The 16223-nt window shown below is 41.9% G+C and overlaps 1 protein-coding gene and 1 long non-coding RNA gene across 6 annotated transcripts in view; one reads left to right on the top strand and one right to left on the bottom strand.

Annotated features, from left to right (window-relative positions):
• Positions 1–2655: 2655 nt before the first annotated feature.
• LOC309666532 lies at positions 2656–15288 on the bottom strand. Of its 4 annotated transcripts, none has more exons than XR_014267140.1 (4): positions 15167–15281; positions 12930–12983; positions 8247–8439; positions 2656–7896 (listed from the first exon to the last, which is right to left on the bottom strand). It is a non-coding gene; the product is annotated as an uncharacterized lncRNA (long non-coding RNA). The 4 variants fall into 4 exon arrangements; XR_014267141.1 differs by having other exon boundaries at positions 15090–15172; XR_014267142.1 differs by lacking the exon at positions 15167–15281 and adding an exon at positions 14735–15081.
• Positions 15198–16223, top strand: part of NT5E (5'-nucleotidase ecto) — a gene marked incomplete at its 5' end in the record, with an annotated part of 45559 nt that continues 44533 nt past the window's right edge. For both annotated transcript variants that reach the window (XM_082473980.1, XM_082473979.1), the window contains one exon: positions 15198–15536. In XM_082473980.1, coding sequence (XP_082330106.1) covers positions 15198–15536 — 339 coding nt within the window. The remainder of the gene's footprint in view (positions 15537–16223) is intronic.

Raw genomic sequence — 16223 nt, 5'->3', positions numbered from 1 at the left:
CAGTTTATCTGTTCACCTACTGAAGGACATCTTGGTTGCTTCCAAGTTTTGGCAATTCTGAATAAAGCTACTATGTGCAGGTTTTTGTGTGGACATAAATTTTCAACTCATTTGGGTAAATTACCAAGTAATGAGATTGCTGGATTATATGGTAAGAGTATGTTTAGTTTTGTAAGAAACTACCAAACTGTCTTCCAAAGTGACTATACCATCTTGCATTCCCACCAACAATGAATGAGAGTTCCTGTTGCTACTCATCCTTGCCAGCATTTGCTCTTACAGCGTCCTAGATTTTGGCCATTCTAATAGGTGTGTAGTGGTATCTCATTGTTGTTTTAATTTGCATTTCCCTAATGACATGTGATGTAGGGCATCTTTTCATATGCTTATTTGGGTTTTGTTTTTGTTTTTGTTTTTTGTCTGCGTTGGGTCTTCGTTGCTGTGCGTGGGCTTTCTCTAGTTGCAGCGAGCAGGGGCTACTCTTTGTTGTGGTGCGCAGGCTTCTCATTGCGGTGGCTTCTCTTGTTGCAGAGCGTGGGCTCTAGGAGCACGGCTTCAGTAGTTGCAGCACGCGGGCTCAGTAGTTGCGGTGCCTAGTTGCAGGATCTAGAGCGCAGGCCCAGTAGTTGTGGCGCACGGGCTTACTTGCTCCGTAGCGTGTGGGATCATCCCAGACCAGGGATCGAACCCGTGTCCCCTGCATTGGCAGGCAGATTCTTGACCACTGCTCCACCACAGAAGTCCTCATATGCTTATCTGTTATCTGTATATCTTCCTTGATGAAGTATCTGTTTAGATCTTTTGCCCATTTTTTAATAGAATCGTTTGTTTTCTTATGGTTGAGCTTCAAGAGTTCTTGGTATATTTTGGATAACAGTCCTTTATCAGATAGGTCTTTTGAAAATATTTTTTTCCCAGTCTGTGGTGTCTACTTATTCTCCTGAGAGTTTTCACAGAGCAGAGGTTTTTAATTTGAATGAAGTCTAGCTTATCAATTATTTCTTTCATGAATCATGTCTTTGGTGTTGTAGCTAAAAAGGCATCACCATACCCAAAGTCACATGGATTTTCCCCTGTTATCTTCTTGGAGTTTTATAGTTTTGTGTTTTACAGTTAGGTTTATGACTAATTTTGAGTTAACTTTTGTGATCGATGTAAGTCTGTTTCTAGATTTTTTTTTTTTTTTTTGCATGTGGATGACCAGTTGTTCCAGCAGGAATTGTTGAAAAGGCTACTTTTTCTCCATTGCATAGTCTTTGCTCTTCTGTCAAAGATCAGTTTACTGACCAATTTGTAATTTTGTGAGTCATTTCTGAGCTCTCTATTCTCTTCCATTGATCTATGTATCTACTCTTTCACCAATACCACACTGTCTTGAGTACTGTAGCTTTATAGTAAGTTTTGAAGTTGGGTAGTGTCAGTCCTCTAACTTTCTTATTCTCTTTTAATATTGTTTTGGCTGTTCTATGTCTTTTGCCTCTCCATACATACTTTAGAATCAGTTTGTCCAAATCCTCATAATAACTCACTGGGATTTTGACTGGGATTGCATTGAATCTATAGATCAAGTTGGGAATTACTGACATGTGGACAACAGTGAGTCTTCCTATCCATGGATATGCAACACCTCTCCACTTATTTAGTTCTTCTTTGATTTCTTTCATATAGATCTTATACATATTTTGTTAGATTTATACCTATTTCATTTATGGAGGTCCTAATGTAAGTGGTATTGTGTTTTTATTTCAAATTCCACTTGTTCATTGCTGGTATATAGGAAAGCAATTTACTTTTTTTTCTTTGTTTATTGAGGTATAATTGACATATAACATTATATTAGTGTCTGATGTACAACATAATGATTCAATATTTGTATAAATTGTGAAATGACCACCACAACTAGTTACCATCCATCACCATACATAGTTACAATTTTTTTCCTTTTTCTTCTTGTGATGAGGACTTCTAAGATTGACTCTCTTAGCGTCTTTCAAATATGCAATACAGTGTTATTAACTATAGTTGCCATGCTGTACATTACATCCCCAGGGCTTATTTATTTTATAGCTGGAAGTTTGTACCTTTTGACCCCCTTCACCCATTTCCTCCCCCACCCCACCTCCCTCGCCTCTGGCAACCATCACTCTGTTCTCTGTATCTATGGGGTTGATTTTGTTTTGTTTTGTTTGTTTTTGAGATTCCATATATAAGTGAAATCATACAGTATTTGTATTTCTCTGTCTGACTTATTTCACTTAACATAATGCCCTTCAGGTCCATCCATGTTGTCGTGAATGGCAAAATTACATTCTTCCTTATGGCTGAATAGTTTTCTATTGTGTGTGTGTGTGTGTGTCTGTCTGTCTGTCTGTGTATCTCACATCTTCTTTATCCATTCATCTGTTGATGGACACTGAAGTTATTTCTGTATATTGGCTTTTGTAAATAATGCTGCAATGAACATTGGGGTGCATATATCTTTTTGAATTAGTATTTTTGTTTTCTTTGGGTAGATATCTAGAAGTTACTGAATCATATAGTGGTTCTATTTTTAATTTTTTGAGAAACCTCCATACTGTTTTCCATAGTGGCTGCACCAATTTACATTCCCACCAACAGTGCACCAGGGTTCCCTTTTCTCCACATCCTCACCAACAGTTGATATTCGTGGTCTTTTTTTTTTTTTAGTTTTAATATTTTTTTATTGAAACATAATTGATTTACAATGCTGTGCTATTCATGGCCTTTTTGATAATAGCCATTCTGACAGGTGTGAGGTCATATCTTGTTATGGTTTTGATTTGCATTTATTTCCCTGATTAGTGATGTTGAGCATCTTATGTGTCTGTTCGCCATCCGTATGTCTTCTTTCGAAAATGCTCTGCCAATTCTTTCATCAGACTGTTTGATTTTTTTGCTATTGAATTGTATGAGTTCTTTATATTTTATATATTAACCTTTATCAGATATATGATTTGCAAATATTTTCTCCCATTCAGTAGGTTGCTTTTTCATTTTGTTGATGATTTCCTTTGCTGTGTAAAAGCTTTTTAATTTGATGTAGTCCCAGTTGTCTATCTCTGTTTTTGTTGACTTTGCTTTTAGAGTCACAGCCAAAAAATCATCGCCAAGACCAATGTCAAGGAGCTTACCACCTATGTTTTCTCCAGGAGTTTTATGGTTTCAGGTCTTACATTCAAGTCATACTCCATTTTGAGTTAATATTGTTGTATGGTGTAAGATAGTAGTCTAGTTTAATTCTTTTGCATGCAATTGACTTTTGAATATTGACCTTGAATCTTGCAACCTTGCTATAATTGCATTTTAGTTCCAGGAATTCCTTCCGGCTTTCTACATAGGTAATCATGTCATCTGTGAACAAAGACAGTTTTATTTATTCCTTCCTAATCTGCTTACCTTATTTCTTTTTCTTACCTTATTAAAGTAGCTATGACTTTCCATAAAATGGTTAAAAGCAAAGGTGAGAGGGGACATCCTCTTCTTATTCCTGATCTTAGTCAGAAAACTTCAAGTTTTTCACCATTAAGTATAATGTTAGCTTTAGATTTTTTGTCAATATTCTTTATCAAGTTGAATAAGCTCCCTTCTATTCCTAGTTTAGAGTTTCTATCATGAATGGGTGTTAGATTTTGTCAAACACTTTTTCTGCATTTATTGATAGGATCATGTGATATTTCTTATTTAGCCTGTCGATGTGATTGTTTACATTAATTGATTTTTGAATGATGAATCAGCCTTGCATACCTGGGATAAATCTCACTTTGTCATGGTATATAATTCTTTTCATATATTGCTGGATTTGATTTGCGAATATTTTGCTGATCCTTTCAACTTTTAAATGCTGGAGGACACAGTTAATATCAGAAAGGAAAGAACTGTGAATCCGTCATTCAACTTTAATGTCATCTAAATAGATATAACTTTTGATAGGCCTCTGAAATGACCCAGGTGTTCTCAGATTTCTCTTTTCAAAGAAATCAACATGACCAAAACTCTTCAACAAGGTGAAAATAGAAGGGATTGTTTTTAGTCTGATAAAGTTACATTAAAAACCCTACAGAAACTATCATACTTTATGGTGAAAATAGTGAATGATTTCCACCTCAATTTTAGAAGAACATAAGGATGTCTACTATCATCATTTCTATTTACTTTTATACTGAAGATCTTCTGTTGAAGAAATATTTGCCTACTCCAGGTCATCTACAGGAAGCAAAAAGTACTAAACATAAAAGAAAGATTGAGAATCTATGTTGAAAATAATGACCTAGCCAAAGAAGAACTCACTGGCTTCTGGACAAAAATTTGACTACAATTGGCATTTAATTTTTAAAGTTGTGATGTTCTTTGAAATACGTCTGCCAATCTTGGCCTTGTAAAGTGAACTATGGAAGCCTTAATTCTAATCACAACAATATATTTTGAGAACTGGGATTTTCAACACTGTGACCATCCAAACAGAAGATCAAAATTGACTGGCTTCCCAACACGCATGCATGTTGCCTTGACAAAGGCCCTCCCCATAGTTTAATTCTCTTATTCAAGCTAAGCAACTACTGCCTTCACACTAATGTCTTCAAAAAATAAAACCTAGTTTATCTTGCCAATATTTTAAATGTTTTTTGTCATTTAATGTGTTAACAAAGAATACATGTATTACTATATCACAATTTTTTTAATATTTTGATAACTATATTTCACTATAATTAGCTTATTTTGTAATCCAATTTATTTTATGCATTTAAAACATTATTAGGAGAAGAGTCCATAGGCTTTGCCAGACTGGCAAAAGGTCCACTGCACAGATAACCTTAAGAACCTCTTGATGCTGAAAGCTCAGCCTCTGTGCACCGGTGCTGAATCAAATCTCAGAGACAAGAGTTTTGGGTGAAGTAGAAGAGAATAGCTCTATTGCTTTGCCAGGCCAAAGGGGACACAGCGGGCTCCTGCCCTGAAAAACTGTATATCCCAACCCAGGAGGATTTGATGAGGAGTTTTATAGCAACAGTTCAAGGGTGGGGTTGCTGATGAGATTAGGGTGTGTGCAGGGCCTGCACTCCTCTGATCTGGTCTCAGGTAATCTTCTGGATGAGTTTCTCTGGTTCCTTTAATGTAGCCTCAGGTGGTCTTCCTCTGGTGTGAAAAATGCTGACATCTTAAAGAGCTTAAAGACATTGCTGTGTGTATCCCTTGAGGGGGAACCAGGACCCTGCCCCAAGGCTGCACTACTGTTTCCTGGCTGCCCCTCCCCCATCCCTGCATCCCCTCCCTTCCCAGATTAGCAACCGTTGGAATCTGTCCCTTAGAACCCAGGGAAGGTCGTGGAGGCCGGAGTCCTACAAGAAACGGGGGACAGAAAGGCTTCCCTGCCCAGGAGCCCCACAGGGTCCCGCTCAGTTTCACTCTGAACTGGAAAGGTTGCGTTGGTGTGGAAATAAGTGTGGCCTGGCAGCTCACGGTTTTTCTGAAAGGAAGTTGGAATAGACTGCCCTTAATGAAGACAGCAGTGTGCCCTCCAGTTATTGGAACCATCATGGGCAATCTCATGAGATTACTTACGATGTGAGTCTCCCATCACAGCAATTGGAAGACCACTTGCTGCTTCTTATAAAGTCAATGATCTCATCTACTAGCACTGATTTGGGCCATACAGCTACCTAGATTCTTTTTTTCTTTCTTTCTTTCTTTCTTTTTTTTTTTTTTTTGACCCTGATAGGATGCCTAGAACCCTATTTACTGTTGTTATAACAATGATTTCACACCATCAAGGACAGGGCGATCACCTTGGCCACTTCCCCAGATTCATGTTACACACATTGCCTAATTCTCATGTTTACTTGTACCTTTTAGCCCCAGACATGGAATCAGTTGTTTGTTTTAGAGGAAAATAGCACTAGAGACCATAGTACTGGACATTAGCGTGTGTCATGGGGTGATATTGCTCCTGGGCGATTTTAGTGGAAGAGCTAAACAGGTTTTTCTTTTAAAGGAATGATTTCATATTGATATTTCCAATCCAGTTGTAACAGGTCGGTGCTCCTATTAAAATTTTTGATTTCCTCTAAACTGAATATCTTGTACTTATCTTTTTCCTGATAAAATTAATATAATTATTTACTTTATCCCACAATTTAAGTTAAAAAAATACAGTATCAGTACAAATCTCAATTCTGAATATAATTCAGAACTTTCTAGTAATTCCTTTTGGTTTTAGATGATAGCTGGTTTTAGCTACTAATAGAAGGATGTCTTCTATTTTGAAATAATGGGAAAACCCTAGCACATAAACAATAGTTTATTTGTCATCATCCTCTGGTCCATCTATAATGACTTAATATTTATAAATACAAGATTCATATGATTTCTAACTAAATAAACCAATTCTAACTCCTACTGTTTAATTTCTAGTAACATCAAAATTCTTATGTTCAAGTATATATTTTTTTAACTTTGTTACATCCTGGCCTTATCTCCAAAGATTTTAAATTTTGCACACTTTTCATACCTATAAACGTCTGTTGTTTTAAACGTACAACATTCTCTTATAAATTTAAAATATAATACTTATTCTAAAGTGTGTAGCATATACATCCAAATGATTCTCCCAGTTAGTATTATTAGTATTATTTTAACCAATGCCCATCAAAGTTTTTAATTTTCCTGCAGAGAAGGTACCGACTACCAATTAGCAAGAAACGATGCAATACAGGCTTTTGAGGTTTTGTTCAAAAGATTCCTGGGTGAAATTCACATTATCAGGATCCTTATTTTAATTACAGATAAACATAGTGTAGAATTGCAAATTCTCAGAAGTCACTGAATAAATACAAATATCGGTTACTTTAAAATCTTATAATTTTAAAGTTCAAATTCCCCCAAGCCAATTTAAAATATTATAATATTTTAAAGCATATGAAAGGAAAAACCAAAAACAAAAAATAAACACTGACTGTAAAATGAATCTTACTCAGAATGTTCAAGAGGAAAATTGTATAGATTCATATAAGTCCAGGGTCCTACTAGAACTATTTTCTTCTTAAAAGACACTATTTTTTCCCATTATAATACACTTTAATTGCAATTGAAATCCCATGTTTTATCACATTTGCATAGTATTTAGCATTTTTGGTTTTAGTGTAAAAATCCAAATACTTGCTGTACACCAAATTTCCAATTTTGCACTCCGTAAAAACTGCATGTATCACTACAGAATGAAACACAAAATTATATTCTTTAAAATCAAGGTAAATCCATAGATTTTTCCAGTTTTATTGCAATGTTTAAAAAAAAAAAAAAACTTTTGAAATTTAAAGGGCATTCGATACAAAAATCCCCAAATTTGGAAACAACAGTTTTGGCAGAAAAAGAAATATTATTTCAAAATGAGCATATTGCCAAAGAATGGCAATTCCCTGCTCCTTTTTAGAATCTAGGTTTTTGCCTTTGGAAGATTGGAAGACCTTGGTCTCATGCCAAGCTTCTTATCAATTCTTTGGTTTCTTCTTATTGGCTCAAATATAAATTCCCTTCTTGAGCTTTAAACTCTGCTGGGGGGGGGGGGGAAAGGATCATTGCTTTAAAAACAGTTTAATTCACCTAATTGTTATAATTTCATTCACAGACATTCTGGCTAAAAATCATCAAGTACATGAAATCAAAATGGCCCCATCCATGGTCTTCTTCCCACAGCAGCTCGGCGTGGCCTGGGTGGCACCTGGAGCAACACGGATCGGGAGGCAGCCGGACCAGGGCATGCACTCCAGTGTAAGACCCTTCGAGGACTACTTTTACATCTTCCTTATCTTCCCTCTGCTGCCAAGGATCCTGGGGCTTTGCTCCATCTCTTAGCTGTTTCCAGTTGAGGAAGCCTCCATCCTGCCAGAAGAAAAGAGTTCAGGTGGGGAAGAATATGTCCTCTTCTGTGGTTTAAAAAACTAAAAATAAAATCCCTATGTGCCTTCTGCCAGCTGGCATGGACCTCCTGGCTTGTCTCTCCACTGTCTTCCCTCCTTTGACCCAAGGGCAAATCTAAACCCCTTACATTGGCCGTCAAGGACTGTATGACTTGGCTTCTGCTCCCCCTGAGGGGTCACATGTATGCCCTGTGCATCATGTCACACAGTTTTGTGATTGCTTCGTTCTGCTTTCATGTATAGTTTCCTAGGGCCGCCATAACAAAGTACCACAAACTGAGTGGCTTAAACGACAGAAATTTACTGGCTCACTTTTCTGGAGGCTAGAACGAGATCAAGGTGTCAGCAGAGTTGGTTCTCTCTGAGGACTGTGATGGAAGGATTTGTTCCATGCCTTTCTTCTAGCTTCTGAGGGTTTGCAGGCAATCTTTGGCGTTCCTTGGCTTGTAGAAGCATCACCTTGCTATCTGCCTTCAAGTTTATGTAGTGTTCTCTCTGTGTGTGTCTTGATTAAAAAAAAAATTCAACTGAGTAAATTTTAAAGATCTTATTGGCTCTGTTCAAAGATTCATGAATCAAGCAGCATCCAATCTAGTAGATGGAAAAGCTCCCTGAAGAGTTATACAAGGCAAGAGATTTTATAGGCAGAAGGGAGCAGGAATAAAGAAGTTGCACAAGGCAAAACAGCAGATTGGTTATTGCAAGATTACTTTCCTTATAGGGGATGGCAGGGGCCTGCCAGGCAGATTACCTGACTGGTGCTGGTCAGGCTATTCCTGATTGACTGGTGTAAGATTCCATTTCTGGGAGAGCCGAAACTGTAATTAAGTCTTGGTTTCGTGACTTGGGGCTCAGCATAACTGGCTCCACTTAGGGCCTGTTGTCTGTTTTCAACAGTCTTCACTATGTCTTCCTTCTATGTGCACCTGTCTCTGTGTCCAAATTTCCCTAATAAGTACACCAGTCATACTGGATCAGGGCCCAGTCTAATGACCTCATTTTCTCTTGATACCTCTATAAAGACTGTATTTCCAAATATGATCACATTCTGAGGTCCTGGAGGTCACAGTTGGTGGGACACAATTCAACCCATAACACTTTGGTCTCCTCTGACACCTGTCATATGGTAAGTGTTCAGTAAATATTTGCTGAATAAATGAACAAATAGTTTCCAATCCCAATTCCTATGGACTTCTCTCAAACCAAGTAAAATATGAACTGAGTACACACTACAGGCAAAGCACTGGATACAATTTTATTTGTTGTTGAAGATATTAACAATTCTGCTTGGAATTCTCCCTAATTCTAAAGCATGAGTGCCTACACACTTGGGGAACAGACACCAAGTTATGTTACAAGAATTTGGAAGAAAAGTTAAATTTTGCCCCAGCACATTAAGGACTTCAAATGGACATAAACATCCGGAAGATTTTCTGAAGAGCCAGGAAATACATATCTAGGGCTCATGGGAAATGGAAACTGCTAAGCAAGAGCAGTTCTTAAGGTGTTCCCTGCTAAACGGAGAACAAGGCTCCCAGAGTTTTCCCTTTAAGAACTGCAATAGCTCTTGGACTTCCCTGGTGGTCCAGTGGCTAAGACTCCATGTTTCCAGTGTAGGCAGCCCGGGGTTTGATCCCTGGTCAGGGAATTAGATCCCGAGTGCCGCAACTAAGACCCGACACAGCCGAATAAATAAATAAATGTTCAAAAAAAAAAAAAAGAATCGCAGTAGCTCTCAAGTTGATCCTCTGGTATAAAATGGGGTAAGGATTTACATTTTTCTGTGCACCTTTCTTTTTCTTCCTGGTGATTTGGTAGGATCTAACAGAAGGATGTACTTGAATTCTCTGGACTCTGAATCCAGCAACATGGCACTACATACTGTAGAAGCAGAAGGGGCCTAGAGGCAACAGTGATATTCAAACCTGTCCACTCAGGGCCACAGAGGAGTCTGTCCCAGGAGTGTCACAGGTCCTCCTGCCTGTGGTAAAAGCATTACAATCCCACCTGGAGGAAGAAAGGCCCACATTCCATGCGGCTTCTGATGGAGGCTGAGGGGAGGGAGGAAGTGCACTGTGTGGAGGGGGCGGGGTCTGATGGGGGGAGATGTTACTGCTGCTACATCTTCAGGGGTAGGGGGGAGTGGGCTGTGACAGAGAGGCTGCACATCGAACATCTGTCTGCCTCCAGGATGCTGGAGAGGGAGGTGGGTCTGCACTGAGGTACCAGAGGGGGTGTGTGGGCACGAGGGCCTGTGTCCTCAGGCCCTGTAAATTCTATGTGTCCCGGACTGACTCGGACCCAACCCATTCTATTCCTTGTGGTTTATGAAAGGGGCAGCTATACACTGATCATCCTGCTGTGGCCACAAAGAGACCATGGCAAAAGCTGCAGGAGATGATCCCAAGCTTCTTGAGGGACCTCAGAAATCCCCAAGAACTGCTCCCTGGGTATCAGAGATGCCAGGATGAAGGTCAGTAGGAAATAAACATGGTGAGTGGACAGAGAACTTGTGTGAAATATAGTTACATACATAAAAGATAAAAGTCCACCTGTGGGGGACTTCCCTGGTGGTCCAGTGGTTAAGTCTCCGCGCTTCCAACGCAGGGGGGCACAGGTTCAATCCCTGGTCAGGGAACTAAGATCCCACATGCCCCTCCGTGTGGCCAAAAAAAAAAAGTCCACCTGTGGAACCTTGGGCAATCCATTTAACATGCAGAACCTAAATTTTATTACCTATAAAAGAGGAGTGATAATGTCTACTCCTTAACACTTAAGGACCATACAATGTAATCTGAGTGCTGCAACTCAATTCTATTCAAAATCTGTCTGCCACCTACTAACTGAATGATGTCTAAGTAGATTTTAGGTGGGTGCTACTTGAATCACACTACTGAAGCAGCTACTTTGTATTTAGCACTTGGAGGAAAGACAAGACACACACATTAAACACCTAGGGAAAAAGGCAAAACCACAAGTGAGATTGTAAGAATAGATCAGAAATTTAGAGAAAAGAAAGCTCACTGTTGTCTGGAGTAGTCAAAGAAATTTCACAGGGACTTGAACTAGGCCCTCAAGGAAACTTGGGCCTTGGCCTGAGGGCAGGCTGAGAATGGTGGGGAGGGAAGGAAAGAGGAAGCATGGACCGGTGAGGGACAGTGGAAAGTAAAGTTAGATGGATGAAGTGACTGTTTAAAAGGCCAGGTTGGGAAGTTTGAATTTGATCCAATAAGCAATCAAAGCCGTTTTAGATCTTGTGTGCAAACAAATGACAGAGGAATGATGTTGGAGCAGAAGTCTGGTGGCATCCCCAGGACAGGAATTTTGAAGGGTATTTCAATGGCCCAGGTTTAAAAAGCAAGAAACAACAAAGCATCAGTCCTCCAGTGGTCAGTGGTAAGCTGTGCTGATATCATGTACCCCAGATATGACGTGATGAAAAGGCACCTCACCTCTGCAGTATTCTCCCCCCAAATCCATAACCTCGGCCTCACCAGGAGAAAACATCAGACAAACCCAATCTGAGGGACAGTATACAAAAACCAGTGCTCTTCAAAAGTGTCAAGGTCATGAAAGACAAAAGACCAAGAAACTGTCACAGATTAGAGGAGACAAGATTAAGGTCTAAGTCGGGTACCCTGGATCGGCTGCTAGAACCGAAAAGTCATGGTGGAATAACTGGTGAGATCCAAACAAAGTCAGCAACATAGTTCATAGTTTTGTCTCAGTATTATTTGTTTAGTTTTGATGGTTATATATGCTGTTTGCATTAGGGGAAGATGAGTGAAGCGTGTGTGAGAATTCTCTGTACTACCTCTGTAAGTCTTCTGTCAGTCTAAAATTAATTTTAATTAAAAAATAACTACCAGTTCCTCTACCTTCAGCCAGGTGGGCAAATATTGCAAAGCATGAATTTCAGGATTAAGGGGTCTTGTATGGCCTCAGACTCTGCTGCTCCTAACCTGTACAGCTTTTTCTTGGGCAAATGATTTACACTCTCCATGCTAGCTAATTTTATGTGTCAACTTGACTGGGCCACAGGATGCCCAGATAGCTGGTTAAACAGTATTTCTGGGTGTGTCTGTCAGGATATTTCCAGAAGAGATTAGCATCTGAGGTGGGGGACTAAGGAAAGCAGATGGCCCTCCCCAGTGTGGGTAGGTACCATCCAATCTACTGAGGGCCTGAATACAACAAAAAGACAGAGGAAGGTTGAATTCCCTCTCTGCCTGACTGCTGAGCTGGAACATCCATCTTCTCCTGTCCTGATGCTCCTGGTTCTCAGGCCATTACACTCAGACTGGAATCTACACCTTGGCTCTCCAGCTCTTAGGACTTTAGGCTACATCAATGGCTTTCCTGGGCCTCCAGCCGGCACATGGCAGATCGTGGGACTTTGCCATATCCCATGAGCCAATACCTTATGATAAATAAATATTTAAAAGCCAGGAAGACTTAAAATAAATAAATAAATATCCATCCTACTGGTGTTGGGAAAACTGGATATCTACACGCAAAAGAACAACTTTGCACTCATCTGACACCATTAACAAAAATTAACTCAAAATGGATTGAAGATTTAAAGCTATGAGCTAAAACTATAAAACTCTTAGAAAAAAACATGGGAGAAAGCTTCATAACATCAGATCAGGCAATGATTTCTCGGACATGATACTAAAAACACAGGCAACAAAAGAAAAAAGTAGATAAATCTGACATCATCAAAATGTAAAAATCTGTGCAGCAATGGTATCAACCGAGTGAAAAGACAATCCATAGAATGGAAGAAAATATTCGTAAATCATATATCTCAGCGGTCGGTCCCCAACCTTTTTGGCACCAGGGACTGGTTTCGTGGAAGACAGTTTTTCCACAGACTGGGGTGGGGGTCAGGGGGGATGGCTGTGGGATGATTCAAGTGTGTTATGTTTATTGTGCCCTTTATTTCTATTATTATTACATTGTAATATATAATGAAATAATTATACACCTCACCATAATGCTGACAGGAGGCGGAGCTCAGGCGGTCATGCGAGCAATGTGGAGCGGCTGTAAATACAGATGAAGCTTCATTCTCTGGCCTGCCGCTCACCTCCTGCTGTGCAGCCCGGTTCCTAACAGGCCACGGACTGGTACTGGTCCGGGGGTTGGGGACCCCTGATATATCTGATAAGGAGCTAACACCCTGAATATATAAAGACTGCTACAACTCAACAACAAAAAAAACGCAAGTAATCCTATTAAAACATAGGCAAAGGACTTGAATAGACATTTCTCCAAGTAAGATATACAAATGGCCAATAAGCACATGAAAAGATATTCAACATCATCCATTATTAAGGAAATGCAAATCAAACCACAATGAGATGCTACTTCAAACCTTTTAGGATAGCTATTAGCAAAAGCAGAAAATAAGTGTTGGCAAGGTGTAGAGAAATTGGAACCCTTGTGCATTGCTTATGGAAATGTAAAATGGGGCAACCATTATAGAAGAAAGTATGCAGTTCCTCAAAAAATTAAACACAGAACTACCGTACGTACAATCCAGCAATTCCACTGCTGGGTGTATAACCAAAAGAATTGAAAGCAGAGACTTGAACAGATATTGTACCCCACGTTCATAACAGCATTATTCACAATAGCCAAAAAGTGGAAACAACCCGTGTCCACCAATGGATGAATGGATAAATAAAATGTGGTATATACATACAATGGAATATTATTCAGCCTTAATAAGAAAGAAAGTTCTGACACATGCTACAACCTTGAACAGCCATGTTTGAACCGCTATACTAAGTGAAATGAGTCACAAAAGGACAAATTGTTTGATTCCACTTATATGAGATACCTAGAGTATTCAAATTCATAGAGACATAAGGTGGAATGGTGGTTGCCAAGGGCTGAGGGAAGAGGGGAATGGGAAGTTATTTTTTAATGTCTATGGAGTTTCAGTTTGGGAAGATGAAAAAGTTCTGGAGATGGATGGTAGTGATGGTTGCACAACAATGTGAACATACTTAATGCCACTCAGCTGCACATTTAAAATGGTTAAAATGGTAAATTATGTTATGTATTTTTCGTTCCCCAAAGCTTTAAAAAATACAGCAGGACTGGCTTGATGCATTTTGGAGAATTGTGAGGACAACATAGGCTGTTCTTTAAAGCATTAATAATGGGACACCTAGTAGGGGCTCCTTCCCTTCCCAAATTAGATTATCAACTGTACCCAGGAATCAATCTCTTAAACAGAGGGAAACTCCGCAGCAATATTAAACTCGATTATAATGATGATTTGTTTCCTGTATGCATTCCTATTAGCCTTGCCTTCCTTGCCACAAGTTTTGCCTTAAACACACACACACACACCACACCATCCTTAAAACATTAAAACCTCAAAAAGAGGACAGAAAAAAAAAAAAAAAAAAGCCTAGAAAAGCAACAGAAGGCAGCATCACACCCTCAGAGCTACTGGTTTCACTCGGGATGGTCCGTTTTAGCTTCCAAGAGCTACCGCGCACCGCTGCTGTTGTGTCGCTAAGGTTATAATCATCCACAAACGCGCGACTGGATTAGAATGATTTCTAGCTTCTGAGATTCTACGTCTAAGCAACGCAGACTTGGTGTGTCCTTCAACTGGCAAGGGAGCAGTCACAGCTCACGACCCGTCTTTGGCTCCCACGGCCCCAAAAGCACAGCGCTCCCCTGTCTCCCTCGTCTCGCCCTTCTTCCCTTCCACCTCCTCTCTCTTTCCTCTTTCGTTCTTTCAAGTGATGAGCTCGCGCAACCACAAACCCACTCACACAAACAAGGCATCCCTCTTTAGAAAACTTTTAAAGAGGCGAGAATCAGGGAGGACCTGGAAGCAGGGTGGACCCTCCAACTCCCCCCTCGCAACCCGTTAAGAACAGCCCACCGCCGGCGCCCGGGCTCCCGGGACGGGCCGGGACCGCGGCCGGTGCCCGGTCCCCAGCGGGAACAACCTCCCCACTGTTCCCGCCCGGAGCGGGTGCCAGCCGCCCCGGCAGCCCGGCGGGCCGGGGTCGTATCGGGTCACCGCGCGGGCGTGCGCCTGGCCGTGGGGCCGGCCTCTGGGCCGCAGGAGAGCCCGCCCAGGCCCGGCCCCGCCTCGCCTCGCCCTCCCGCCCGCCCGCTCGCCGGCCCGGGCCCTTGACTCCGGCGCCCGCCGCGCTCGCCACCGCACGCCTCCACCCGCGCGGCTCGCCAGCACTCACCGCGCTCGCGCCCTCGCCGGCAGCTGCAGCCATGGGTCCCCGAGGCGCACGCGCCTCAGCGCTGAGGCTGCTCGCGCTGGGCGCGCTGCTGTGGCCCGCGGCAGGCGGCTGGGAGCTCACCATACTGCACACCAACGACGTGCACAGCCGGCTGGAGCAGACGAGCGAGGACTCGAGCAAGTGCGTCAACGCCAGCCGCTGCGTGGGCGGCGTGGCACGGCTCGCCACCAAGGTGCGCCAGATTCGCCGCGCCGAGCCCCACGTGCTGCTGCTCGACGCCGGCGACCAGTACCAGGGTACCATCTGGTTCACCGTGTACAAGGGCGTCGAGGTGGCGCACTTCATGAACGCCCTGGGCTACGATGCCATGGTAAGACGGCGAGCCCGGGAAGCTCGGGAGCCCCCTGGGTAGAGTCCCCGGACCGAGAGAGAAGCCGGGGTGGAGGAGCCGCCGACGGCGAGGCACGGGTGGCGAGCTGGAACCGGGGCGCAGAGCGCTGTGGGGAGAAAGCGAGACTCCCCGTAAGTGTGCCAGGTGGACGCAGACATAGACGTCCCTTGGCCGATTCGTCTTAAACGGACTGATGTTGCTGCACCCTCACCGTGAGATGGGGCATTTCGAGGAGCGGGTCCCAGCCCTGCCAGTGAGGGCGTTCCGCTGGGGTGCGTGGGACCCCAGTTATCCAGTGCCTGGGACCGAGGCAGACTCGTCACGAACCTCTCATTTACTGCTCGGTCTTTCGAAGAATGCTTTATCTCGATTTACCAATAATTGGAAGTGAAACTAACTCAGGGTCAAAGAGGTTGAGTGCATTATCCAGGTCACCCAGCTCCAGAATAGGGAGACAGATTAAGAATGGACTCCAGAGCCCTTTGACCCCGCAGCTTAAGCATATTTAGGCTGGCAGCCTTGGGGAAAAGGCTGGGCACCTTCTGTGTGCAATTGACTTTCTCTCTGCCTCAGTTCCTGCCTCTATAATATGGGGGTGATAATTCTATCTACTTCAAAGGATTGCCTGGCACATAGTATGGCCTCTTTAAATGTTAGTTCTTTTAT

This window comes from Balaenoptera physalus, assembly GCF_965194825.1.
Source record: "Balaenoptera physalus genome assembly, chromosome: 9".
NCBI classification, from domain to species: Eukaryota; Metazoa; Chordata; class Mammalia; order Artiodactyla; family Balaenopteridae; genus Balaenoptera; species Balaenoptera physalus.
Note: the sequence above shows the minus strand (reverse complement) of the source record. Positions and strands in the feature narration are given on the sequence as shown.